Source organism: Giraffa tippelskirchi, chromosome 2 (assembly GCF_054371585.1).
Source record: "Giraffa tippelskirchi isolate mGirTip1 chromosome 2, T2T-mGirTip1v1.2.pri, whole genome shotgun sequence".
In the NCBI taxonomy this organism is placed as follows: Eukaryota; Metazoa; Chordata; class Mammalia; order Artiodactyla; family Giraffidae; genus Giraffa; species Giraffa tippelskirchi.
The window spans coordinates 32020400-32047501 of NC_137276.1; the positions used below are offsets into that span (position 1 = coordinate 32020400).

The following is a 27102-nucleotide window of genomic DNA, read 5'->3' on the forward strand; positions in this document are numbered from 1 at the left end:
CGAATAAGGAAGTTACGCCAGAGGAAGAGGAAGTGGAGCGGCTGCGAACCCACGTGGGTTCTGCGTGTGTTTTAGTTCCCCGGACCCAGTCCTTTAAACTCACTCCCTGCATACTAGGCATGGGTCGCTCGGGGAAGTTGCCCTCCGGAGTCTCGGCCAAGTTGAAACGCTGGAAGAAAGGCCACAGCAGCGACAGCAACCCGGTCATCTGCCGCCACCGCCAGGCCGCCCGCAGCCGCTTCTTCAGCCGGCCTTCAGGTAGCAGGGTCGCGATCAAGGCGCAGCCGGGCGGCGGGGTTCTGGGCCGGCCTGAGTCTCGATGGATCTGAGCCGCTCTGGGGCCCAGGCATCAGACGCTTCGTCTCTTAAAATGTCCAATCTCGAACCTGCTGTAAGGGCCCACCCTCCCCATATAACAGATGCGGAAACTGAGTTCACAAGAGGGAGATGACTTGGCTCGGGTACCACGAGTGTCTGCGTCTGTAATCATGCCTGTGATTAATCTTGGCTCTTCACAGAGCGCTTTCACCCTCTTCTCTTTCCCAGGCCCCTCACTGCAGCCCCCAGCCGACTCACACCAGCGAAACCGTTAGCTGGAGGGTTCCCTTTCTGGGTCTGATAAGTTCTAGGCATACCGTGGGCTGCTGAGGCGGACTGCGTTCAGAATTTAGCCTCTCAGATTAGGAGTCCAGACTCTGTCGGTTTTTTTTTTTTTTTTTTTCCTGTCGTTTTTTTTGCTAGGGATGGTTCTTGTTCTCTTGGCCAAGGGGTTTCGAGTAGAAGTGGGGGCCTTAACTGTTTATCGCTGGTTCTCAGGAAAGAGCGACTTGACAGTTGATGCAGTGAAGTTGCATAATGAGTTGCAGTCAGGGTCCCTGCGCCTGGGCAAAAGCGAAGCCCCTGAGACGGCCATGGAAGAAGAAGAGGTGACGCCGGCTTTCACCGAGAAGTCTTCTGGCACCTTCCTGAGCGGCCTGTCTGACTGCACAAACGTCACCTTCAGCAAAGTGCAGCGCTTCTGGGAGTCCAACTCGGCTGCCCACAAGGAGGTAGGGGGGAAGTTCAGGACAGCCTGAGGCTAGTTGGGGCGGGGGGACAACTGACTGCTGTCTAGTGACAACAGGTGGAATCTCTGGGTGATGTGTCACCCTTCCTACCCTCTGTGTCCCTGACCTATCGCATCTCTTAGGGCAGGTTCCACTCTGCTTTTTCTAAGAGTATCTTCTCATCTCAAGTGTAAAGTCCCTCAGTGTATTTTCCAGACAATTACCAAATGTCCAAAAAATATTTTGCAAACATTTATCTCTTCAACTATACCTAACACAGGCCTTTTTATATAGAATGTTTTCAGAAAACATTTATTAAATAAATTAACCCTGCATAACAGTGGTTAGAAAATCTTTTATCTAATAGGACCTAAATGTTACTTTTTTGTTGTTTATAATTTTAAATTATATATATTTATATTTTTTCATTGTTTAAATGAGAAGTGTCAACACTATAACTGATAACAAAGTGAGGTGAGTAGAATAAAATATTAAAGTTGGCCTCCCAGCTTAACTCCTTTGTGGTAGTTACTATTAACAAGTCACTGTGTACTTTTCTAGACCAGTGCTGTCCAACAGAAATATAACGTGAGCCACATACAGGATTTTAAGTTTTCTAGTAGCTATGTTAAATAAAAGTAAAAAAAAGATGCAGGTGAAAGTAACCTTAATTATGTATCTCTCATGTAACCTGGTATACTCCAAATATTGTCATTTCAACTTATAATCAATATTTTAAAAAGTGAGGTATTTTTGCATTATATTTATTGTACTGAGTTTTCAAAATCTAGTCTGACATCTCCATTTGGATGCTAAATTTTCACTGGCAGTACTTGATTAGTATTTAAAGTTCATGAAACTTAAAATTGTCAAAGTAGATTCTTATACCCAAGTAGTTCTAAATCTGTTTCCCAATAAGTATTTGCAAAAGTTTTTGTTTTTAAATATAAATAATTAAGATGTTTAAAGATGCAATTCCTCAGTCATACTAGCCAGATCTCAAGTTCTCAACAGCCTCTTATCAAGTTATTAATACTGTTCTAGACTTTTTTACCCAGACTTTGTCTAGGTTTACTGAAGCACCGTTATATTTTATATACACTATTCTGCAACTTTTTCCCCACTGATCGGATTTCTAAATTCATCTCTGTAGTTGGTCATCATTCTTTTCAGTAGTTACATAGTATTCGAATCTGTCATTATCATATGATACTACATTATTAATTCCCTGTTGATGGCTGCTTTATTGTTTCAGTTGGTTGCTGCAGTGAACACACTTGTACACAAATGTTTGCACATTCATGCAGGTGTTTCTATAAGGGGTGGAGCACTAGAGGTGGGTTTTAGGGCAAAGGTCTGTGTGTTTCGGTTTGCTGGGCCCTGTGATGTGTTCCCGTGGCTCAGGGTGTGGTTCATCTTGTCTGCTCTGGGCTTTGTCAGGAGATTAATTTGTGACAGAGGAAGGAGAAGAGGCTACCTTGGGGTGGGATTTGATTGGGAATAGATGTCACAGATGGCTTCTCCCTTATGTGCAGATCTGTGCTGTCTTGGCTGCTGTCACAGAGGTGATTCGCTCCCAGGGTGGGAAGGAGACCGAGACTGAGTACTTTGCTGCGCTGGTGAGTGAATGCGACTTTCTGGTGGGCATTTGGAGTAGCAGGTTCTCCGGGCTGTAGAGAGAAGACAGGGACCCCTGCATGCAGGGATGGAGAAGGACAACCTTGGACAGGTAGAAGGGCTTCAGTTGTTCTCAAGTGGCTTGGTAAGGCTGGTGGGATTTCCTATATGATTCTTGTAAAACAAAATCCAGTCCTCTCTTTTATTTATTTCTTTCCCTAGTTGATAAAACTGGGTTACACCCAGGGGATTCTCTAGTAAAATTGTTTTTAGAGTGTAGTCTGGGGGTTCCCAACACCCTTTCAGGGGATTTGCTGTTGTTTAGTCTCTAGGTCATGTCCGATTCTTTTGCGACCCCATGGACGGTAGCCAGTCTCCTCTGTCTATGGGATTCTCCCGGCAAGAATACTGGAGTGGGTTGCCATTTTCTTCTCCAGAGGATCTTCCCAACTCAGGGATTGAACCCGCATCTCCTGCATTGCAGGCAGATTCATTACCTCTGAGCACTGGGGAAGCCCTTTGGGGGCTTGGCCAGGTCAAAATTATTTCCATAGTACTACTAGACCATCATTTACCTTTTCCTGTGTCATGAGTGTACCTTAGAGTTTTCCAGAAGTTATGTAATGTCTGATGACATTTTAACAGTTCATGGAATTGTGCTAGCATATTCTTATGTTTAAAAAAAAATTCTCCATTTTAATTTTTAATATGATAAATATCAATAGATATAATTTTCATAAACAAAATCTCTTTGGGGAAATCCTCAATAATTTTTAAGGGTTTAAAAGTGTGAGAACCACCTATGTGGAGAAGGGGCAAACTACAGCCCACGGACATCATCTGACCCATGTCCTGTTTTTGTATGGCCTGAGGGCTAAGGGTGGATTTTACATTTTTATAAGATGGTTAAAACACACAAAGAAGAATATGCAGCAGAGGCCACATGTGGCCTGCAAAGCCTAAAATATTTATTATCTGGCTGTTCTTCGCAGAAAGTGCTTTTAACCTCTGCTCTAGAATAATGAAGTAAATTAAATAGCAATATAATGGTTTTCATCACATGTCAGGCAGTGTTCTAAGTGTGATGTGTATTAATTCAGTTAAACCTCACAACAACTTAATTATCCCTGTTTTACAAGTGAGGAAACCCGAGTCACAGAAAAGTTAAGTTGCTAGTCCAGAGTCACAGTGACAGAGCTGGGATTTCAACTTCTGACACCATCCCCATGGGTACACGGGGCCCCAGTACCCCTTTTGCCCAGCATGACATACTTCCCACATTCCCACCCCATGGCCTGGTCAGATGACAACCATGGAAGCGGTGGAGTCCCCGGAGTCTCTGGCTGCTGTCGCTTACCTGCTGAACCTTGTCCTCAAGCGGTGAGTCCCGGCTCCTTGTGAGGGAAGAAGGGAGAGGGGCTGGAGGGGAGGGAGTAACACGGGAATTATTAAAAAGAACAAAGAGATGCTAAGTATCCAGCGGCAGTCTCCCAGCTCAGGCTCTGGGCGGCCTGGAAGGTTAACAGGACAGAGTGTGACTGGGGTGGCTGGGCAGGGACAGCCCTGCACAGCCGGTGGGGCAGGAGGAATGAGGTGGAAGGTTGGGCTCGCTTGTCTGGGGACCTGCAGCCAGGGGCATGTGGGGAGAGGACTGGGAGGAGCTTATAAGGGCCCGTTGGGTGAGTAGTGGTGGAGAATATGAGGGAGGCGGGGAGGTCAGGTGCCGTGGAAACCCACTGAACTGGTTTACACGACAGGGGAGCCAGCTGAGTGACGGGGCCCGCGCTACCCCGCTCTGTCCAGCTTCTCCAGACCAGCAGCTCTCGGAGACCCCTCTGGGCTTCTGACTGTCTCTGTTCTCTCCCCCACAGCGTGCCCAGTCCTGTGCTCATTAAGAAGTTCTCCGATACCTCCAAAGCGTTCATGGATATCATGTCGGCCCAGGCCATCAGTGGCTCCACCTCTGCCCTCCGATGGGTCAGTGTCTGGGTCTGGATGTCCCCCTGCCATCTTCCAGAGCCCACCTGATTTGGTTAAAGCTTGCACGCTTTCTGGGAAGGGTATAGGCACTCCGTGGACCCTCAGAAAGCCTTTTGGCATTTTCCAGAGTTCCTGAGAACCCGAGCTGTCTCCCACCTGGTGAAGCGGGTGGGGCTGAGGGTCTCTGCCTCTCCTCTCAGGTCCTCTCCTGTCTGGCCACCCTTCTGCGGAAGCAGGACCTGGAGGCCTGGAGCTTCCCTGTGACCCTGCAGGTGTACCACGGGCTGCTGAGCTTCACCGTGCACACCAAGCCCAAGGTGAGGCTGTGGGGCCCCAGGCGTGGGAGGGGGCGGCCACTCCCACTCCAGTAAGCCGGCTGGTGCTGGCCTGCTGAGTGGCCCAGGGAGGTCACCCTGAGTGCTGGACTCCTATCCGGAGTTCCTGCTCCTGCCTGAAGCCCTGTCTGCTCACTTCTTCTGCAGGAGGGATGGTCACAGTCAGGGCTGTTTGAGTCTCTGCTGCCTCACTGGTCAGTGATGTATTTAGTTACAGTGGAAGGAGAGGGGGCTGGAGGGGGCTTTGGAGTCATACAGAACTGAGCTGAATATTTGACTCACTGTGCTGGGACCTTGGACAAGCTACCTAATCTCTCTTGAGTCTTGGTTTTTTAAGCTGTAAATAAGAATAATAAAATCAACTTTGCTGCGAGGTCATGGTGGCACTTGGGGGTTTTCCTCAGACCTGGCACAGGTCCTGGCTTGTAGCCAGTGCCCAGTAAGTGGTGCTCAGCCATGCTGCTTCCTCCTGAAATTTAAAACTGGGGGGCGTGTATCAGTCATAACAGTCCTAAGAGTCACTCCTGGTGCTGAGCACTCTGATCCCAGGCAGGCCTGTGCCTCTTTCCCTGTGAATCCCCATGGCGGTCCCCTCACCGGCTTCAGGTCTCTGCTGAAACATCACATCACTGGAGTGACACTTACCTGATCACTGCATAAAAAAGTAACAGCCCCTGTTTTATTGTCTGCCAAGTACTTTTATCTTCTGGCATACATTTCTTTACTTCCTATCTCCTGATGAGTTGCTGGTTCACTGCTGAACTGGTGAGCAATCTGTATTGTTGGATGATGGCATAAACAGAGGAATCCGTGTTGTAAAGATGAGACACTGAAGCTCAGAAACTAAGTAGTTTGGTTTGCTCAAGGTTGGTTGGTGAGTTAGTAGAAGAGCAGAAATTGAAACCCAGGTTTGTCTTACTCATCAGCCCGAGAGTCCACGCAAAGGATGCCCCCAGCATGGGTGTCCGATCGTTGCTCATTGCTGGTGGTCGTGACAACCACCCACCTTGCTGGTTGAGTGCTGACCCGGCCCTGTCCCCTTTTCTTGCCCCTCAGATCCGGAAGGCTGCCCAGCATGGGGTGTGCTCCATCCTCAAGGGCAGTGAGTTCATGTTTGGTGAAAAGGCCCCTGCCCATCACCCTGCTGCCGTTTCTACCGCCAAGTTCTGCATCCAGGAGATCGAGAAGTCCGGAGGTGGGGCAGCACAGTGGGAGTGGGTGAGGCGGGGCTGGGGCCAGCTGCAGAGAGTGTGCTGGAGTCTCAGCTGCCCTCTCTCTGCCAGGCTCCAAGGAGGCCACCACCACGCTGCACATGCTGACCCTGCTGAAGGACCTACTGCCCTGCTTCCCAGAAGGCCTGGTGAAGAGCTGCAGCGAGACTCTCCTGCGGGTCATGACCTTGAACCATGTGGTGAGCTCGTGCCCCAGGGCAGGGGGGCTCACCGAGGAGGAGGGAGGGCAGAGCTTCAGACCCCAGGCCCGTGTGCTGGCCCTCGGGAAGCTCACTGTTCAGGCCAGAAGCGGGAGTTGGGGTCTCCCAGCCCCAACCCTGCTCTTGGCCACACCCAAGGACCCATCTCATCCCTGGTGTGGGGCAGACGGGGCAGCCTCAGCTGGGAGATGAGCTCAGGGAGGGGGTGGAATCGGGTGGGACTGGTGAGCAGCAGCCCTCCCCTGCCTGAGCTCTGCCCCACCCATGCTCATGGTTATGTTTTTCTCTCTCACATGCCTTCTTTTTTTGCTTACTTAGTAGGATCAGTATGACACTCTAAAGACACATAAAAGTGATGCCTTGCATTTCTGCTATCCTAGCACAATTCTGTTAATCTTTATATGTTCTCTTACAGTGTTTGTTTACATACATATTTTAAAATACTCATTATATGAATAACATGATCATTGCTTAGAAAAAAAAAAAACTCTGAAGTATATAAAGTAAAAAATAGAGGTCCCTTTTTCCTGCCAAGTCTCGTTTCCTAAGATAAATAGTACAGGCAGCTTGCTGTGTATCCTTTTAGATATTTTCTTTTTAGATAAGCAAACATGTAAAAATACAGTTTTAATTATAGTACACCAACCATTTGTAGCCTGTTTTTTTAGCCCATAATGTTAAAAACATTTTGTTCACGTTTCTCTGTTGTTTAAATCATTAAAAATTTTTCCCAGTGGCTGCCAAGACTTCCTAAAGCAACAATTGTGTCTGAGTATCCAGGCGTCAGGGGCATGTTTGAGGTTCAGAGGGCCCAGGTCTTCCCCCCAACCCACCAGATGCAGTGGGATGTGGAGGAGCCCAGGGCTGCAGTGGCCTCCTCAGTGGGTTCCCCCACTAACTTCCATGTCCTTTCCAGCTGGTGACAGCCTGTGCCATGCAGGCCTTTCACAGCCTCTTCCATGCCAAGCCCAGTGCGAGTACCCTGCCGGCAGAGCTCAACGCCCAGATCATCACAGTGAGACCTAACGGAGGGATGGGGAAATGGGGAACATGGCTGTGCCAGGGGGCAGCCCTGTTACTTGTCTGCAGAGCGAGGTTGTATAGGCCAGGCTGGGCTGTCCCAGCATAGGAGGCAGGTAGACAGCCAGGAGACCATCCACCAAAGCCACATTAGTGTCCACAGATGGGGCCCTGACTCTTGACTTTGTGGTAGTTAACACAGTAAACCATTCAACATGGTCTCGTGGTAGCAGGTACCTTGAACAGGGATCTCTAGGTGGATTTGGAGAAGGGGGCACAACCCTCCCCCCAAAAAAAAGATAGCAAAAATGTGTGTGTGCTCACGTGCATTTTTCCAGAGAAGAGTTCTGGCCTTTGTCAGGTTCACAAAGAGTTGTGTGACCCAAGTTATTCTTGACTGCTCCTAGAGACTTTTCTCCCCTAGAAGCAGAAGGGGCTTCATGGAGCAGGGAAAGGAAGGCCAAGGGGGCTGTGAGTTCTGGGGCCCCATGTGCAGGCTGTCGTGTAGTGATGGGAAGGGGTGTTGTCACTGGGCTGCTGCTGAAACACTTTGCTCAGTCACCTGCTTGTTCCTGGTCCCTTTCCTAGGCCTTGTACGACTACGTTCCCAGTGAGAATGATTTACAGCCCCTGCTGGCCTGGCTGAAGGTCATGGAGAAAGCCCATATCAACCTGGTCAGGTAAGATCGTGGTAGAGGGTGGTCCTGCAGCCGCCAGCCAGGCTCCCCACCCTGCATTGCAGACAGGAGGGCTGTGAGCCAGAAGTTGGAGGGGGTTCAGCTTTTTCTGGGGGTGGCGGCGGTACTGTGTTGAGTGTGTGCAGACCACCTCTTGAGTTCATGAAGGCAGGGCTGGGGAGCACAGCCTGGATTAGCCAGGGCTGCTGCCTCTCCTGCCGGAGCGATTACCAATTAGCTGTAAGGAGCAACAAGGCCATCTGAGAGCATCTTGCCTACTGAAGGGTGGGGGCCGAGGGCCGTTCTTGTCACCTCTGGCTGTCGCCCTGTACAGTTATTTACTTCTCAGAGGGTATCATCTGCTTTCTGCAGCTCCACCCTACTTCCCACCTGGGTTAATGGTCCCCTTCTCTGGGATTCTCAGTCCTTCAAACCCAGTTTCTGTTTTGTGTCTCTGTCCTTCGAACCCAGTTTCTGTTTTGTGTCTCTGTCATAACACTTACGGGACCTCCCAGGTGGTGCTAGTGGTCAAGAACCGGCCTGCCAATGCAGGAGACGTGAGTTTGATCCCTGGGTTGGAAAGATCCCCTGGAGGAGGGCATGGCAACCCACTCCAGTATTCTTGCCTGGAGAATTCCATGAGCCTGGCCCATAAGGTTGCAAAGAGTTGAACGTGACTAAAGCGCTTAGCATGCACACAAAACACTCACTCTTCTGGTAGCCACTGGATAGCTCCACTTAGCCCAAATAAGATTGAGAATTGGTGATTGCATTTTGCCTGGAGCCAGGGTCGAGTCCCTGACGGCTCGACCCCTATGTCATCTGTCCTCTGAAGGCTTCTGGTTGGCCCCCAGAAGACTGTGCTGGGTACTCTGCATCCATGTTCCATCTCGCTGATCATACCATCCCACAAGGAAAGTCTCAGCCCATTTCATAAACCAGAAACGGAAGCACTGTGAGCTAGTCATGCAGCTATGAGGGAGCAGTGCTGGGTCTGACAGGCTCATGTTCTTTTCCTGCACCAAACTGCTTTGTACCTGGAGGTGCCAGAAAATGGCCAGATTATTTTGTTCTGCATTTTTCAGGGTTTATCCTGCAGGAGGACTCCCGTAGTTGTAGGATGTTTTTTGTGCGTGTGTGCTAAGTTGCTTCGGTCATGTCCAACTCTTTGTGACCCTATGGCAGAAACACCTAGGAGCAACTTGGATATGTCCCAGGGTGGGTGCTGGTTAGGTGCAATTTCTAACAGGCAGCTGTTAGAAATAACTGAGGTAGATGGGTACATGCTGATATGGGGAGATCTCCAAGATATATTGAGAAAAAGCAAGGTGTGTAATTGTTTGCATTTTTGAGCCAAACTACCAGGGTGTGAATCCAGACCACCCCCACCCCCCCACTAGCTTGGTGGCCTTGGACAAGTTATTTGACTTCTCTGTGCCTCAGTTTCCTCATCTCTGAAATGGAAATTGTGATAGCGTTTAATCTAAGTTATTGTTTTTATTTTTTATGAAGTTTAAGTGAATTAATGTTTGTTGCTACACCAGAACTTGGCATGTGATAATTGTTCCATAAGTGTTGGCAGTTATTATTTTGTGTGTTTGTATATGCATAAAATCTTCTGGAAGAGTATTAGAGATTAGATTTTCCCCAGGGAAGTGCATCTGAGAGTCAGTCTGGGAGACAGTGTGGGGAGGTAGGCATGCTGTTGGTTTTGTACCCTGGAGACCTGTTTGAACCTTTTACCACATGTAGCTGTTACCTGCCTGACAGCACTCTGTACAGTTGCCCACCGGAAGGGCCTTGTGGTGCCCCTTGGATCTGTGGCAGATGTCAGACCTGGGCCATCTGAGTCCCCTAGACCTCAGACCGGGCCCCACAGAAGCCTTTTGTCTTGACAGGCTGCATCGGGATCTGGGGCTGGGCCACCTCCCTCGCTTTTTTGGAACTGCGACGACCTGCCTCCTCTCCCCCCACTTGCCGGTGGTAACAGCTGCCACCCAGTGCCTCCAGGTACTGCAACCCCCAGCCTGAGCTTTAGCAGGGGGAACAGAGAGCCTGAGGGGGTCTCCTGCTGCCCTGTCTCCCCCAGAGCTCGCCCACAGTCTCCAGCTACATCCTGGGGAAGAGGTTCTCAGAGTGGAGGCAGACTTCCTGGAAGCTTCAGGGAGCAGTCACCTGGGAAGGCGGAGTGGCACTGGGGGGCTAGCTTGGGCCCAGATGGCCATTGCCTCTTTTTTGCAGGAGATCCTGAAAGAGTGTGTCGCTCCCCACATGGCTGACATTGGCTCCGTGACCTCCTCGGCCTCAGGCCCTTCCCAGTACATCTCCAAGATGTTCAGGTGAGAATGCACCCTTTGCGTTAGTAGGGAGTAAGTTGTGCCTGTTGAAAGCTTCTCCTGATGACAAGGGTTACTCTTGTCAGCGTGGCAGGCCTTGCGCACACTGCCAGAGCAGCGGCTGTCCTGTGAGCGCTGGTCACACTCCAGGTGCTGTAGTGTCATTGTGCTCATGAGTGTGGGCTTGGGGGCCCGTCATCCGGGGCAGGTTCCTCCACCTCTCAGTACCTCAGGGTCCTCGTCAGTCTATCGGAGGTGAGGATTGATGAGGTCTTAAATGTAAAGTCCTCAGAATTGTGCCCGCTGTGTAGTTAAGCACCAATAAATAGAAACTACTGGTAGTTCTGTGGTTCTAGGAGATAGGTGCTGGCCCCATTTTACAGTTTGGGAAGACTGAGCTGCTAAGTGGTAGCCTGACTGCAGAGTCCACTCTTACGTGCTGGGCTGCCCTCTACACCACTGTGAGAGGGGCCGTTCACAGATGCGGCCACCTCACCTTCCCCACCACCAGCGAGGAGCCTCGGAGCACCAAGGGGCCAGGATGCCTGGTGTCCCCTCTGGGTCTGTCTGCTCAGCTCTGGAGTGTGCTTTGGCCTCTGTTCCTTGTGAAGACCTAGAGTGAAGTTTCTGGAAAACTGAGTAGAGCTGTTCTACCCCACCCCGCACCCCCCAACTCACCTCTTTCCCCACACTGACCCCTGTTAGCCATTCTTGCATAAAGCCTCTGAAGCTCAGCCTTGAGAGATGAGCTGACTCCCCTGTGCATAGGCCACATAGGGCTAGCGCCCTGCCCACCTCCACTGCTGCAGCTTTCCTCCCTCTTGTCCAGACCACCTGTTCCTACCCTAGCTTCCTACCTCTGGTCAGACGGAGAAAGCATGGGACAGCGACAGCATGGGCTTGGGGGGCTCAGTGAAGGGTATTTAGTCTCTCTGAGCCTCAGTTTCCCCATCTGTTGTTGTTCAGTTGCTAAGTCGTGTCTGACTCTTTGTGACCGCATGGACTGCAGCACGCCAGGCTTCCCTGTCCTTCACTATCTCCTGGAGTTTGCTCAAACTCATGTCCATTAAGTCAATGAGACCATCCAACCATCTCATCCTCTGTCAACCCCTTCTCCTGCCCTCAATCTTTCCCAGCATCTGAGGATGCAACAGATAACCTCACAGGCTTTTCTGGAAGTGTGAGGATTATATAAATGAGATTCTTAGCACAGAGGGCACTTGATAAATGCTAGTTCTCCCCCTTGGCCTTTCCTGGAGCCCCACCCTTGCTGTGGTCAGTAGTTCCTGGTGCCAGCCATGGACTTGCGTGACCCTGACTACCCACTCCCTTGGCAGGGCGGTGGAGGAGGGCCTGACGTACAGATTCCATGCGGCATGGAGCTCTGTGCTGCAGCTGCTGTGTGTCTTCTTCGAAGCCTGTGGGAGGCAGGCCCATCCTGTGATGAAGAAGGTGAGTGGGGGAGCGTCTGGGCCAGGACAGGAGGTGGCGCTGGGGCTGTTAGACCATGGCCTCTTGGAGGGGCATGTGTCTCTGTTACCTCTGCATTTCATCCACACTCCCACCCCACCTTCACCCCCGCCAAGGGCCCATAGCAGGTGCTCAGTACTGTGTCCGCAGGAAGGTGACTGGGCGAACATGGAAGGAACGAGAAGAGGGACAGAGGCACTCCCGCCCCCACCCCCTAATGCCTGCTTGCTAGTCTTGGCTGGAGGTGATGATTTTAAAACTCACAGGGAACTAGTATGATTCTTCCTCACCTCTATCTGTTATGTTTTAATTCTTCAAATTTCCTATAACAAGTGAGCATAGCATTTTAAGCAGCCTTAAGTCCCGGGGAGGTTACTAGGGTCCAGAGGAAACCATGTAAGGCTCAGGGATCACCCAGAGGTCCTCCTCAGCTCCAGGAGCAGGTGGGGGCTCAAGGACAGGCTGTAGACCCCTCTCGGCAGTGGAGCAGCTCCAGGCCTCGTGGGGCCCTCTTCACTACCTCCCCCTGATGCTAGTGGGACGAAAGGAGCCACCTTGGAAGGTGCCTTGAGAGGCCTGGTCTGGGCGCTACCAGATGAGGTTGGCAGATCAGACCCCTACGAGAGGTCCCCAAGGAGTGAGGCTTGCAGCGGGGTTCTGGGGGGCTCTGAAGAGCCAGAGGGTGCAGCTCTGTCTCAGGGGGACAGCCACTCCACAGCACCTATTAATTTGCTAATAGTACGTGTGCGCTTCCCAGACTTTCCCATTTTTCTAGATAAACTGGAACTCTACATTTGTATGTAAAATCTCCTGATTTTTACACATTATGAACAAATACAGAATTTTTTTTACAAAATCCTGAGGCACTGAGGAGGGGTCAAGGACAGGTTAACTTTGGTTGTTGGTCCTTGACTTCCGAGGGAGCATAACCTGGGCCCTCCCTCCTGACCTCATCCTCTTGGAGCCTCTAGCCCAGTCAGCCATGGTGCCTGCCCTGCATGCCCAGCTCATGCCTGGTCCCTTGTCTCCGTGCTCCAGTGCCTCCAGTCGCTGTGTGACCTGCGCCTCTCCCCCCACTTCCCCCACACGGCAGCTCTGGACCGCGCGGTGGGGGCTGCGGTGGCCAGCATGGGCCCCGAGGTGGTTTTAGAGGCTGTGCCTTTGGAAATCGACGGCTCTGAGTAAGTGCGGCCCTGCCTGGCTTCCATACCAGCCCCAGGAGAGCCACACGGCTTGTTGTCCCTTGGGAGGGTGTCCACGCCCTGGGGTGACAGCTCTGTGTGCAGCGCTGGTCAGTAGGAGAGGGCGGAACAGGGCCTATGCTGCTGCTCGGCTCCATGGAGGACGGCTCCAGGCCGTCGCCTCTCTCTCACCCAGTGTTCCCTCCCTCCTCCCAGAGAGACTCTGGATTTTCCCCGGAGCTGGCTGCTGCCCGTCATCCGAGACCACGTCCGGGAAACGCGACTTGGTTTCTTTACCGCTTACTTCCTGCCTCTGGCCACCACCCTGAAGAGGAAAGGTACTGTGGGCCCACTGCAGTCCTGGAGGGGTCGGGAAGGGCTCCTGCTCCAGCACCTCAGCCTTAGGATGTGCGGCAGCCTCCCCGGGCCAAGTGCGTGGTTGGCCAGTGCTAGAGCGTTGTCGTCAGTGGGGTCCGGGGCATGGCCAGGCTTCCCTGTTACAGGACCCTGCCCTGAGACAGGCCTCTTCTCCCACCAAGGGAGACAAGTACACACCGACGTACACATGCAGAGCTATTCCCAGTACAAGTCCTGACAGCCCCCACATCCCTTAATGGGGCTCCAGTGAAGTCAGTCATGGTAAAGCCCCCCATGGGACACAGAGTGCTCACCGTAAAGAGAGAAAGACCTGATGTGGGAATGGACCTGTGTAGTCCATGGTGAGCTGAACAGATTATATTCAGATCTCAACTCAGCCACTCCACAGTTTGGTGACGTCAGGCAGGTTTATCCTCCCCCCTTGGGTCTGCGCCTCATCTGTGAAATGAGGACAGTAATCATGATGGTGTGAGGACTAAATGAATAGTCACGAAAGCGCATGGTACTCAGCCTGCCTTGTAGAAGTTATTCAACAAATGTTGCCAACTTTATTGTCCAGTAAAACAAGGTTTCAGAACAGTATATGTATAGTACAGTCCTTTTATGTTTTTAAAAGTGTGCATGTGTTTGGAGAAATGTGACAAAAACAGAAGAGGGGAGGCAGATTGGCGGGGAAAGATTGTGGGCAGACATAGCTTTCTATTTTACACAGGTCTTTTTAGTTTTTTCCAGCAAACAGGTGTTTGTTTAATAAGTGTTTCATCTGTGGAGTGGAGGAATCACCCGAATTCCTTCCTCATCAGTGGGCTTTTGGTTTGGGTAAAGATGAGGCCTGTTGGCCAGGAGTGTGTCCAGGGTCAGACTGTGTCCTGTGTCACTCTAGCAATGGACCTGGCCCAGGCAGGCAGCACGGTGGAGTCCAAGATCTATGACATGCTACAGTGGCAGGTAACGGGTCCGCTCGGGGATGTGGGGAGGACAGGTGGGCACAGGGTTGCTGGGTGTCACCTTCCTCGGTCATTCCCTCCCTCTCCAGATCTGGACCCTCCTGCCTGGGTTCTGCACGAAGCCCACAGACGTGGCTGCCGCCTTCAAAGGGCTGGCACGGACTCTGGGCACGGCCATCAGCGAGCGCCCAGACCTGAGGGTCACCGTGTGCCAGGCCCTGCGCACCCTCATCACCAAGGGCTGTGAGGCAGGTACGTGTGGGGTCAAGCCTGGTGGAGGATGGCTGCTGTGGCATGAGTTCCCTGACCCTGTCTGGCCTGCTCGTCGCCTGAGCTATCACTCATCCTTTGCAAGGACCTGAGTGTCTGCTGGGGACCCGAGAATTTGATGGGATGCTGAAAACTGCCCCCTTTCTCTCTTTACTCTCAACGTGCTGGCAGTTGTCCAGCCCTTATGTGGGGCTGGTCCTTCGCTGGCCCCATAGACTGGGGTGGCCCCATTCTCTGTGCTCTGGCCTCAGCCTCTCCTGTCCCAGAGGACCCCAGACCTCTGGTCCCATCACAGGTCCCCCAAAAGAATGCCTCTGGGCTGCAGCCCCAGTGGCCGTTGAGGTGGGGTCATGTTCTGCCCCTTTTGTGCAAACTTGGGTCTTCCTTCCAGAGGCCGATCGTGCCGAAGTGAGCCGCTTTGCCAAGAACTTTCTGCCCATCCTATTCAACCTGTATGGGCAGCCTGTTGCAGCCGGAGATACCCCAGCTCCTCGGCGGGCCGTGCTGGAAACCATCAAAACTTACCTCACCATTACTGAGCCTCAGGTGAGCTGGTGGAGGAGGGGGAGGAACAGTCTCCGGTAGGTGAGGTTTGGTTGGGGATGTTGGAAAGGTCCAGACTCCACCCACCATGGCTCACTTGGACCTCTGCCCCCAGAAGAACAGGGGACCGTATGTCAGCAGTGCACTGGGCTTGGGGCCTTAAATAGGGAGGAGAGAAGGGGAAAGAGACAAGGGAGTAGTTCTGTGACCTGCTGCCGCTTTGTATTTTCTCTTTTGTGTGTGTGTGTTTGTATTTTCTCTTGAACAACCATCTCCTTATCCCTTTGGGCTGCCAGCTGGTGAATGGTTTCCTGGAAAAAGCCAGTGAGAAGGTGCTGGACCCCTCTAGCTCTGACTTCACCAGGTGAGTACCCCACTTGAGCTGGGGCAACCCAGGGAGCTAGAGGGTATGCTAGCAGAAGCCCTGTGTTTCTCTCTGGAATTATTTAGGAATGTCTTGAGGTATTGAATGACCTGGCTCCTCCTTCCCAGAGTGGCGTTGTAGTCTGCTAGGGGTGGGCCAGGACCATGGAGACGTGCTGCGCAGGTTCAGATCCCAGCTCTGCCACTTACAAGCTGTGACCTTGGACAAGTTGTTTATCTACTCTGAGCCCTCATCTGTAAAACAGGCATAATGATCATACTTGCAGTAGAGTTGCTGTGAGGATTGAAGGTGTTGACACACGTCAAGTGTCAGGAACAGTAGCTGGTATCTTATGAGTGCTGAATTGGGTACAGGCAGTGATTGTTCATGGGCTCCTTCGAGGCCTCTTGTCCTCCTCCCCTTGACCTTTCCCACCTCCTCCGTCCCCAGTAGACACGAGGACACAGATAGTCCACACCCACGCCCTTCCCCAGCCTCCACTAAGCCCCTCCTTGGTCTCCTGTCGCCGAGCAGGTTGTCCGTCCTGGACCTGGTTGTGGCCTTGGCTCCCCATGCTGATGAAGCTGCCATCAGCAAGCTCTACTCCACCATCCGGCCCTACCTAGAGGTGAGCCACGGAGGCCGGGAGCCCCGCATGACCACTCCTGGGGCAAGTGGGGGATGTCTCTTTGTCTCTATGCCTTGCTGCCGCCCAAGACTGGGTCTTCATCTGCTTTCTTGTGGCATGGCTGCCCTCTGTACCTCTCTAGTCCTGGGCTCTTGTCATGTGGATGCCGTGTTCAGGCCTCAGCTGCTCAAAGATGCCCCTTGCAGAGCTGAGACCTAACTCATTCACTGGGCCCATCCCCAGCTGGCCTGACCTTCACCCCACCCAACCTCATCCCCCAGCTGCCACTCGGGCCTCATTAGGTGGCTTTAAGAGTTCCAGACACAGCAGCCCTTGTGGGCCTTAGCACGTCCCCTGCCTGCTGTGGCTAACCACCAGGCAAGAGTCAGGCCAGCATGACCTCCTGAAAACTGTCATCACTGCAACATGTAATAAGCAGTTACCCAGCAGCGTGAGCAGTGCCCTGGGTGGAACGTGCAGGCGGGCCCACAAGTCCAGGGCGGTGTCACCCAACCTCTGGAGAAGTGACCCTGGAAAAGCAGAAGGGAGGGAGGGGGGCTTCACTCCCCTCGGCGTCCCCTGCCTAGCCCAGAGTCAACCTCTCCCCATCTGTGGTCTTCCTACCCTCTAGTCGGGTGTCACAAGCTCCAGAGGGCTGGCCAGCTTCTCTGGGTCCCCTCCAGGGCTGATCACAGCTCATGTGGCTGCTTTGTGGATGTTACTGGCCTGAGTGACAGTTGAGGTGGGTGGATGGATGGGTAGGCCTCACCAACCTCCTGTCTCACCATGTCCATCATACACTTTCCCAGAGCAAAGCCCATGGGGTACAGAAGAAGGCCTACCGTGTACTGGAGGAGGTGTGTGCCAGCCCCCAGGGCCCTGGGGCCCGCTTCGTGCAGAGCCACCTGGACGACCTGAAGAAGACCCTGCTGGACTCACTGCGGAGCACCTCCTCACCCGCCAAGAGGGTGCGGACCCCAGGGGCCCCACTCTGCCCGAGGGTGGACGGGCAACACCAGGAGAGGACCTGCCTGGAGACGCTTCAGGGGGCTTCCGGGGCGAAGGTGGCATTGAGGGTCCTGACTGTTGTCACCCTGTCCTGCAGCCCCGTTTGAAATGCCTCATACATATTGTGAAGAAGCTCTCAGCCGAGCACGAAGAGTTCATCAGCGCCCTTGTCCCGGAGGTGAGGGGTGCGGGGGTGGGGGAGTTGGGGCGCGTGTGTGAATGTGGCTCCTGAAGGTCTGCCGGGATCCAGGGAGGGCAGATTTGGGAGTGGGGGTGGCCGGGGAGCGTGAGCGCCCTTACCTGGCCCCTCTGCCTCAGGCTGCCAGCTCTGGGGTGGCCAGCTTGGGGAGCCCGTGCTAACAGGGCTGTCCTGGCAGGTGATCCTCTGTACCAAGGAGGTCTCGGTGGGAGCTCGGAAGAATGCTTTCGCACTGCTGGTGGAGATGGGCCACGCTTTCCTTCGGTTTGGCCCAAACCAGGAAGGTGAGGCCTGGGTGACCTGGGGCTGGGATGGATGCTCTGCTCCCAGCCTAGGGGAGGAGGCACCCCTCAGCCACTAGTCAGAGAGATGAGGTAGTGTGAGCTGTCTGGCCCTGGCCCCGAGCAGGCTGCTCCTCTCTGGCCAGAATTCCCCCTTCCTCGTGGGCCCACGATGCAGCGCACACAGGGGGCTCTGCCCTGGGCAACTCCTCCTGCTCTTTGCCCCCCCAGAGGCCCTGCAGCGCTACCTCGTCCTCATTTACCCTGGCCTCGTGGGCGCAGTGACCATGGTCAGCTGCAGCATCCTGGCCCTGACCCACCTCCTCTTCGAGTTTAAAGGTAAACGCTATTTCCTTGAAGGCCTGGCAAGCCCTCGGGGTAGGACAATGCCCAGGAGGTCAGGACAGGGTGGCTACCAGAATGAGGAGTGGTCCTGGGAGGGAGAATGAAGAGCTGAACCTGAGCCCAACTGCCTCCCACCTTCTCTGCTGCCTAGCTCGGCCTTCCTCCTTCCACAGCTGCCTCCTTCCACAGTATTCCACTGTCAGAGTCCCGGAGGGTAGGGGTGGGGGGAGGTTAGATCCCTTGCCCAGATCTTAGTTAAGGTTCTGCTTCTTATCAGCCATGTGAAACCCTGAACAAACTCAGGATTCTCCTGGACCCTTACTCTCTTATCTCTAAAACAGGGAAAGCATAGCACCTGCTCATAGGGTGGCTGAGGGTCTAGAGGAGATATTCATGGAAAGGGACTAGTCCTTTGCCAGGCACACAGAAGCCCCTCAGGGGTCAGCTCCCACTCTTCTGGCCCGGCTGGGGCCTCGGGTCTGGGTGGGGTTCCCGGTGTCCCTGACAGTGGCCCTCTGGCCACCACAGGTCTAATGGGGACCAGGACGGTGGAGCAGCTGCTGGAGAACGTGTGTCTGCTCCTGGCCTCGCGTACCCGCGACGTGGTGAAGTCGGCGCTGGGCTTCATCAAGGTGGCAGTGGTCGTCATGGATGTGGTACACCTAGCCAAGCACGTACAGCTGGTGGTGAGTGTCCCCTTCCCCTCGGCTGGTGGCAACATGGCCCGAGAGCTGCCAGCAGAGACCCAATGGGGCCTGAAGTCAGGCGGCTTCAAACACTTTTTTAGCCACATGCTGTCTTGTGCAGCAGAAGGCCGTGCAGGAGCCCTGGAGGGGCTGGTGGTAGAGGTAAAGGGGCATAGCACCCAGGCCGCCTCTTGTCACCCCCACGATCCTTCCACAGCAGCAGGGGCTCTGCAGGGCAGGGCCAGTGGGTAGGGCCACTCCTTGTCTTATAGATGGCCAACCGAGGCCAGATTTCCCCTGTCCACAGCGCAGATGAGAGTAGTCCTGGGATCAGAGCTGCAGCCTGGGCTTTCCCTGGGCAGCGCCCAGAGCTCCCTTTGCATTTTCCCTCTTCATTGTGATCTTCTGGGTTTGAGAAGACTCCTCTGGATGCCCCTGCTGGTATCGGGTCCCTGAAGAACCCTCTGGTGCTGGGTCCCTGGGCCCCTCGTGCTGGGCACAAGGGGTGCAGCAAGCTAGGACTGTCTTCTGAGCCCACCGTCCACTGTGCCCGCTACCTCACTTTCCCACTTGTAGCTGGGTTGAGTTGCATCAGGGTTCTTGATTGCCTTTGCATCTGGCCTTGTGTTGGGTCAAGGCAAAAAGGGGCAGATGAGAGGCCAGACAGCCTACCCCTGCCCGCTAAAGCCTGCCACCTAACTGGGGCCATGGATCGGCAGAACAGCCTAGGTGGTGACTTGTCCTCAAGTGACGGGGGTCAATACAAGCCTTCAGAGGAGCCCCATGGAGGGACACCGCAGGTGACACCTGCTGGCCACACGGTTCTCAGTCCAGGCCTCATGAAGGCTGGAGAGAGGTCCAGCCAGAGATTAATACAGGGAGGCAGACAGGAGGTGTGGAACCAGGGAAACCCCGTGGGGTGGGGGGCAGACAGGGCAGGGTGCCTCCTCCCCTCAAGCCTGCGCTCTGCCCCGCAGATGGGCGCCATCGGAAAGCTCTCGGACGACATGCGGCGGCACTTCCGCATGAAGCTTCGGAACCTGTTCACCAAGTTCATCCGCAAGTTCGGGTCTGTGCCCTGACTGGGAGGGAGCAAGGGAGGAGTGGAGGGGCTTCCAGTCCCACCAGGACCGCAGCAGAGAAGGCCCCAGGCTGGGGCGCTGGAACGGCTCTGGCTGACCCCTCACTCTGGACCACACTCCCTGTCCCTAGCACCTCACTGCTCACCTGTGTGCCCCCCACTCGCATCCCCCAGGTTTGAGCTGGTGAAGAAGCTGCTGCCGGAGGAGTACCACAAAGTCCTGGTAAACATCCGGAAAGCAGAGTCCCGAGCCAAGAAACACCGGGCCCTCAACCAAGCCGCCATGGAAGAGGAAGAAGAGGAGGAGGAGGAACCCGTCCAGGGCAAAGGCGACAGGTGAGCCCCGTGGCCAGGTCCTAGGGACCTGGTCTTCCCCCACCCGAAGCCTGCCCAGGCTGTGCCCAGCCACTCTGCCTCTCCTGGAGCTCCCTGACTTGGGGCTTCTCTGTCCTTAGCATCGAGGAGATTTTGGCCGACTCAGAGGATGAGGAAGACCAGGAGGAGGAGCGGAGTCGGGGCAAGGAGCAGCGGAGACTGACCCGCCAGAGGAGCCGGGCGTGGCTGAAGGAGGGGGGCGGGGACGAGCCACTCAACTTCCTGGACCCCAAGGTGGCCCAGCGAGTCCTGGGTGAGCAAGAAGCGGCTGGCCCATGGGCACAGAGGACAGACTTGCCTCAGGCCAAGCTCGGAAGTAGAATGGCCTCTAGGGAGGCCAGCGGGCACCCTCACCTCTCACATACACACATGGTTGTGCTGCGGGTTCCCATCCAAGGCGCAGACCTGGGCCTTGAGGGTAGTGATAAGGGTGTGAGCAGGTTAGGACTGGCCTGCCACCTCCTCACCGCCTGACTCTGCCCCACCAGCCACACAGCCCGGGCCGGGCCGGGGCAAGAAGAAAGACCATGGCTTCAAGGTGAGCGCCGACGGCCGGCTGATCATCCGAGAGGAGGAAGATGGCAACACCAAGATGGAGGAAGAGGAAGGCGCCAAAGGTGGGGCCCCCTGCCCCCTTGGGAGGGGCCAAGGCTGCATGCGTTTGCTTACGCATCCATTCACTCATCTGGTCATTCAGTCAGTGACCATCTTTGGGGAAGCATAGGTGAAAACAGGTATAAGGAGCTTATATCTCAAGCAACTTTTCTTTTGAGTTTCTCAAGTTTTTTGAGTTTCTCAAACTTTGCTGACCATATTAAGAAATCTTTTTATGTTGTAACTCAGCTACTTATACAATACTTCCATAATTCAAACAAAACTTTCAAAACGCAGTACTTCCTCTTACCATGTGTCATACACTGTTAATCTCTCTTCTATTCTGTTCTATTTGCTTATCCTCTTCCTTTTTAAATTTTTTTTTTTTTTTAATTCTAAGTGTAAACTTGGCTGAGGTCTGGAAGCTCATTTAGAGCTTGAGAAGAGCCAGCCCCTCCCAACTTCCCGAGGCGCTGTCTCCTGTTGTCCAGGGGCGGCTCAGGTGTAACACCTCCGAGTCCTGTTTCGTCTTTCCTGTTCCCTCTCTGCACATTTCTCTCTCCGTATCATGTAAGATCACAAAAGCCTAGGTCTTCTAAAATTTACGTCTTCCTCTTTATTTTGGTTCTCACCGCCAGCACACTGCAGCCTCTCAACTAGCACTGTCACTGCTGCCCGTGCTGCTAGACTGACCAGCTGTGTGACAGTGGACAGTCTCTTAACCTCTCTGAGCCTCAGTTTCCTCACCCCATAGTGGGTGTAACACCAGCACTGACCTCAGAGGGTGGCTGTAAAGATGAAACAGTAGACTTGCTGGGGGTGGTTGTGGCGACACTAATTCTTTCCTGATCTGGCCTCTCACTGCCCACTTCCCATCTCAGTGTATCCCATCTCCTTGCTCCCTTCTTGCATGGATTCCTGACACTGAATGTGCCGCCCCCGCCCAGACCCCCCTCATCTTCCCAGACCCTCTCCACTCTAAGATCCAGCTCAAGTCGTTAATGTGGCCTTTCCACAGTCTCTCGGCCTTAGCTGTGTTCCCTCAGAACTCCCCACAAGCCCAGGGACCACCCAGGTTCTGTACTTGGTCACATGCTTCCTGTGACACTGGGTTCACTTCAGTTTGTCTTCTCTCCAGCCAATCAATTTCAAAGTTCTCTCTCTTGTGTTTTTCTTTTTTTTCCCCTTCCTGGCTGCACCACGTGGCATGCAGGATCTGAGTTCCCCAACCAGAGATGGAACCCGTGCCCTCTGTGGTGGAAGCATGGAGTTCTAACCACTGGACCACCAGGGAATTCCCTGTCTAACCATTTTTTAAGTGTACCGTTCACTCTCATTGTACAGCCCATCTCCAGAACTCTTCATCTTGCAAAACTGAAACTCTTGTTCGCATGAAATAGCAACTCCTCCCACCCCCCACTTCCCCTTCCCCAGCCCCTGATAGCCACCATTCTGGTTTTTGTCTGTATTAATGTGAATTTTGAATATGAGTTGAGGTACCTCATATAAGTGGAATCATTCAATGTTTGTGCTTTTGTGACTGGCTTATTTCACTTAGCATAATGTCCTCAAGGTTTGTCCATGTCATAGCTTGTGTCAGAATTTCCTTCCTTTTTAAGACTGACCTTGTTCTGTTGTACGTCTAGACCGCATTTTGTTTGTTCATCATCCAGTAGTGGACATAAGCATTGCTTTCACTTTCTGACTATGGTAAATAGTGCTGCTATGATCATGAGTGTACAAATATCCCTTCAGGATCCTGCTTTCAATTCTTTTGGGTATATGCCCAGAAGTGGATCATGTGGTAGTTCTGTCTTTAATTTTTTGAGGAATTGCCATACTGTTTTCTTCAACAACTGTACAGTTTTACATCCCTGCTAACAGTGCACAAGGGTTTCAATTTCTTCACATCCTCACCAACACTTGCTGTTTTGTATTTTGTTGATAGTATACATCCTGGCATGTTTGAAGTGATATCTCATGGTAGTTTTGATTTGTATTTCCTTAATGATTAGTGATGTTTAGCATCTTTCGTGTTTGTTGTCCATTATCTTTTCAGAGAAATGTCTACTCAAGTCTTTTGCCCATTTTTGAATTGGGTTGTTTGTTTCTTATTGAGTTATAAGAAGTTCTTTCTCTATCGTGGAGAGGAACCATTTATTAGTTGTATGATTTGTAAATACTTTCGTATCCTCCAGGCTGCCTTTTTATCCTGGGACCTTCATCTTTGACACACACAAGTTTAACATTTTTAATGGAGTTAAATTTATCTTTACTTTTGTTGCCTGCGCTTTTTGTTGGTTCACGCTTCTTTATGTCCCCACACTTGGGGAGGGGAAAGATTCTCAAGTAGGGAAACTGGCAGTCTTCCTAGCAAAGTGGAGTGTATACAGGAGTGCCCGGCTCCCCAGGAAACCTGGCACTTTCTTAGAGTATCCAAAACAAAAGCTGTATTTACTTTAGAAGTCGAGTCACCACTTCCTGGAGGGGCTCTTTTCCAGGGGACCCAGGATGGGGAGGAGGAAGGGGCAGGAGTCAGGGTCTGGTCCTCCACAGAACCAGTCTCCTGGGGCTGCAGTTGGCAGCCCCCTCAGCCTGACGAGCCAGGAGGAGGCAGGTTGAAATTTGTGGGCTTCGGGAAGACGGAGTGGGGAGGTCCCTGTGTGATCACAGACCTCTCTCTTTTTGGCTCCAGGGGAGGATGAGGAGATGGCTGACCTGATGGAAGACATAGGCGTCAAGAGTGTGAGTAGTAATTCCTGCTGCTAGAGGGCTGGGGCCCTCAGACCTAAGCCTTGGGCCTCATAGCTTCTCGCCATCTCCCTGCTCCACAGAGTCACCCGGCCTGCTTCCTGACTTCTCGGTGGAGCCTTGGGGGTGCACACAGCAGGCAGTCTGGAGCGTGCAATGTCACGACAAACCCCTTTGCAGGGCATGGTCGGGGCTTGGGTCCCCTGAAGCACCTGGTGCTTCCTTTGGTGTTGGCTGCGCTGTCCAGCCGAAGGAAGAGAGATGGTCCCTAGTCTCTCCCCCGAGAGACATATGCCCTCCCCCGAGGGCATATGCTGCGCAGGCAGCAGGGGCAGTAGCTGGCCTCCATGCTGCCACGGGCTGGCTCCATGTGGGGTCGGGTACCTACCACCAGGGAGTTCTGAGAGCCCCATGTGTCGCCTCACTGATCCTCCCAGGAGGTGGGGACTCTTTATCATTCCTGTTTCCAGAGGGGCCTACAATAGGTAAGCAGCCTGCCCAAGGTCACAGGGGCTGTTAAAAGTGTAACCCCACGTCTGTGCTGCCTAGCTGTGTGACCTTGCCTGGTTACTTACCCTCTCTGAGCTTCAGTGTCCTCATCTGTAAGTGGGGGATCAAGTGCTTGGCAGAGAACCTTTTCTGCTAATGCAGGTTATGACTGCTTTTACTGCTGCCATTAGCGAGTATGATCACATCCCCTTGTCAATGAACTCTGCTTGTTGCTTCTTCATAGAAAAAGCACCAGAAGCTCAAGCAGAAAGAGGCTGATGACGAGGAACTAGAGATGCCCCCTCAGTACCAAGGTGAGGCTTCCTCTCTTCTCTGTTGGAGCAGGTATCCTGTCACCTGTACTAGGCTGAGTGTGTTGCAGGCAGAGCCAAGAGATTGCAAGGCCTGGTTGCACTCAGGTGACACCAGCAAAGTTTGCCTGATATGTCACCTAAAACTGGGCTGAGGACCAGGGAGCCTGGGAGTTAGGACATCTGTGTACAGAACTCCCAGCCCTTCTGGGAAGCCCCTAAGCCCCATCTCTTTCACACCCACCCAAGATTTTCTGAGACTTGCAGCCCACCCTTCTCCTGGGGGGTGTCTCTTATATGGCCTTGGGTCGGGCCAGATTAGTCCTGTGCTGAGGGTGGCAGTTGAGAGGCCCCCCCTATACAGTTGTTCCTGAGCTCCTAGAGTAGCTGCTAGAGGTACCAAGGTGGCTGTCCAAAGCCAGGGGAGGTCTCACCTCTGCCTTCTTCCCCCCAGGCAGCCCCTGCAGGGTCCCTGCTCCCAGGCCCTTGCTCTGCATCTGGAGGTCTAGGGGCTCGTGTAGGAAGTCCCCGATTCCAGTAGCAAGTGTTTGCTCACAGCCCCATGGCATCAACCAGTAGAAGAATGCCATGGCTCCTTCCACTTCTTGGCCCTACAGGCCACATCCCAACTCACCTCCTCTGCTCTAAGAAGGTGTGGTGCAGAAGTAGTAGTAGCATTCAATGCAGCAGGAGCCTGGGTTCAGGACTGCTTGCCCAGCTGCTCTCAGCCGTGTGACCTTGGCCTGGTCACGCTACCTCTCTGAGCTTCTGGCTTCTTACCTATAAAGGAGGATCATCTGGGTCATCTCAGAGAGTTGTCCTCAGTCAGCACTGTGGGATTCCATCCATGACTGTGTGGAAGCCCAGACTGGAAATGACACCGACCTTGGAAGCACTTCAGTCTTGAAGCCTCAGTTTTCATATCTGTACAATGGGACTTCAGTCTTGAAGCCTCAGTTTTCATGTCTGTACTATGGGATGAGAGCTGCCTTTCTATCTCATGGTGTTGATGTGAAGCCTGAATTGAGATTCAGCCTTAGTGCCTCATTTTACAGATAAGCCTAAGAGGCTCCAGGAAGTTAAGAGTCTTGCCTGGAGTTGAAGCCCAGTCTGCCTGATTTCAAAGCCTGTGATCTTTCTTCTAGAACAAATGGAGAAGGTCCAGTTTGGAAAGTGTGCTACTTTATGTTAGTTGAAAATATATATATTTCCCAGAGGTTACTGGTAGGTTTATGTGGATTCGAATCAGTCTGAGGAGCCCAGTGGTCTAATTGTCAAGTCACTGGACAGTGCTTTCTCGAGGAGGGTCTTCGTCCTTTGTTGCTAGGGGACAGCCATCCGGTCCTGGCTGTGACTCATCTCCCCAGCAGCATTCTGAGAAGGTGCCCATCGCCTTCTCCCAGGAGGAGGTGCCCTGGCCTTGCCTGACTCATGGCCTCTGTGTTTCCCCTATAGCGGGAGGCTCTGGCATCCATCGTCCTGTGGCCAAGAAGGCTATTCCTGGGGCTGAGTACAAGGCAAAGGTAAGAGCTGGAGGCAGGGGAAGGGCTCTCCTGGTAGTGGCTTGGGGGACGAATGCCCATCACCACCCCACAAGGCACCTTTTGTGGAGCCAGTGTGAGGCCACACCAAGGGGCACACAGACGTCTTGTGGTCCAGGCCTTTGTTGAGTGGCCATCTCGGGGTGCGGGAGCTCTTGGGTGCCTCCTGAGGCAGAGAATGACGGGAAGAGAGGACACAGCCTGTCACAACAGGGGCAAGGGTGGAAAGGGAAACCCACACTCCCGACTGACTCTGTCTCTCTGGGTGAGCAGAAAGCAAAGGGTGACGTGAAGAAGAAGGGTAGGCTCGACCCCTACGCCTACATCCCCCTCAACAGAACCAAGCTCAACCGCAGGTACGGTGTGTGCAGGCTGGAGTGGCACGTGCTCATTACACTGTCCACTCAATTGCTCAAATCTCTTCCAGTTTTCTATTTTTACTTGTTCACGTGCACCTTCAGGTATTATTGACTTGAACTGCTCTATTAAACACAAAGGGCATGGTCTGTGCTTATCACATGCTGCCCACTTCCAGGCAGCGCCCCTTCTCCCTGTTCAAGCTGGTGTCGGAGTCGGGGGCTATCTTTTGACATTAAACGAAGGGGGACTGCCTGGTCTCAGGGAGACGTGACCCTCCTATTCCTCATTCTTGCAGGAAGAAGATGAAGCTACAGGGGCAGTTCAAGGGCCTGGTGAGAGCTACTCAGCGGGGCTCCCAGGTGGGACACAAGCTCCGCAGGAAGGATCGTCGGCCCTAAGCTCCAGGGCCCCTTCCTCCCCGGGCTGCTCTGTGGTCCAGGCTGAGGCCCTTTTCAGCCCCCAGGCTGCCTTGACACCAGGCTCCAGAAGCTCCCGTCAGCAGTAGAGCCTGGACTCGGAGTGACTTGTTGGAACCAGGCTTGGGTCCCAGAGATGCCCTGGATTTTGGAAGCTCCAAATGAGACTCTGTCTCCCTTCAGAGATGCCCCTGGGGTCTGGAGATGGGAATGTGGCTTCGTCACCTCCGAGTGGCTATTGGGGCATCTGTGCTTTCCATCCAGAGTGTGTGCAGACAACAGAGTAGATAGACGGTCTTCCTTTCCTCCACCTGCTTGTAGCCCCGTGGCACTCAGCCTGGCTGCAGTTCTGAGCGTGTGAGATTTGCTGTGACCAGACAGAATAAAGATGCAACACCATGTGTTGTCCCTAGAAACGCCGTGTTTTATCTCCTGCCTCCC

At 53.2% G+C, this 27102-nt stretch overlaps 1 protein-coding gene across 5 annotated transcripts; it reads left to right on the plus strand.

The window, feature by feature from the left end:
- The first annotated feature begins 19 nt into the window (after positions 1-19).
- On the plus strand, positions 20-27077 carry RRP12 (ribosomal RNA processing 12 homolog). Of its 5 annotated transcripts, none has more exons than XM_081550445.1 (34): positions 20-258; positions 817-1049; positions 2582-2665; positions 3967-4043; positions 4535-4640; positions 4844-4982; positions 5998-6173; positions 6262-6389; positions 7327-7425; positions 8019-8110; positions 10006-10117; positions 10349-10446; positions 11781-11895; positions 12952-13094; positions 13311-13432; positions 14356-14420; positions 14509-14671; positions 15081-15235; positions 15529-15596; positions 16131-16224; positions 17034-17192; positions 17330-17410; positions 17610-17715; positions 17944-18051; positions 18586-18743; positions 19721-19812; positions 19999-20160; positions 20280-20452; positions 20688-20816; positions 23489-23538; positions 24278-24347; positions 25800-25867; positions 26159-26241; positions 26541-27077. In XM_081550445.1, the coding sequence occupies exons 5-34, from the start codon at positions 4637-4639 to the stop codon at positions 26641-26643; spliced, it is 3315 nt and encodes a 1104-aa protein (XP_081406571.1). In that variant the 5' UTR covers positions 20-258; positions 817-1049; positions 2582-2665; positions 3967-4043; positions 4535-4636; the 3' UTR covers positions 26644-27077. The 5 variants fall into 5 exon arrangements, with proteins under 5 accessions (XP_081406571.1, XP_081406549.1, XP_081406538.1 ...); XM_081550423.1 differs by having other exon boundaries at positions 4844-4960; positions 6035-6173; XM_081550412.1 differs by lacking the exon at positions 26159-26241 and having other exon boundaries at positions 4844-4960; positions 6035-6173.
- The last annotated feature ends 25 nt before the right edge of the window (positions 27078-27102 follow it).

What these genes read in the sequence shown, in the direction of transcription:
- RRP12 (XM_081550412.1), top strand. Translation starts at nt 120, where the DNA reads ATGGGTCGCTCGGGGAAGTTGCCCTCCGGAGTCTCGGCCAAGTTGAAA. An exon ending in CTGCCACCCAGTGCCTCCAG is followed by an intron (nt 10,118 to 10,348) that starts GTACTGCAACCC and finishes TCTTTTTTGCAG; the next exon opens with GAGATCCTGAAAGAGTGTGT. An exon ending in GGAAGAGGAAGGCGCCAAAG is followed by an intron (nt 20,817 to 23,488) that starts GTGGGGCCCCCT and finishes TTTTGGCTCCAG; the next exon opens with GGGAGGATGAGGAGATGGCT.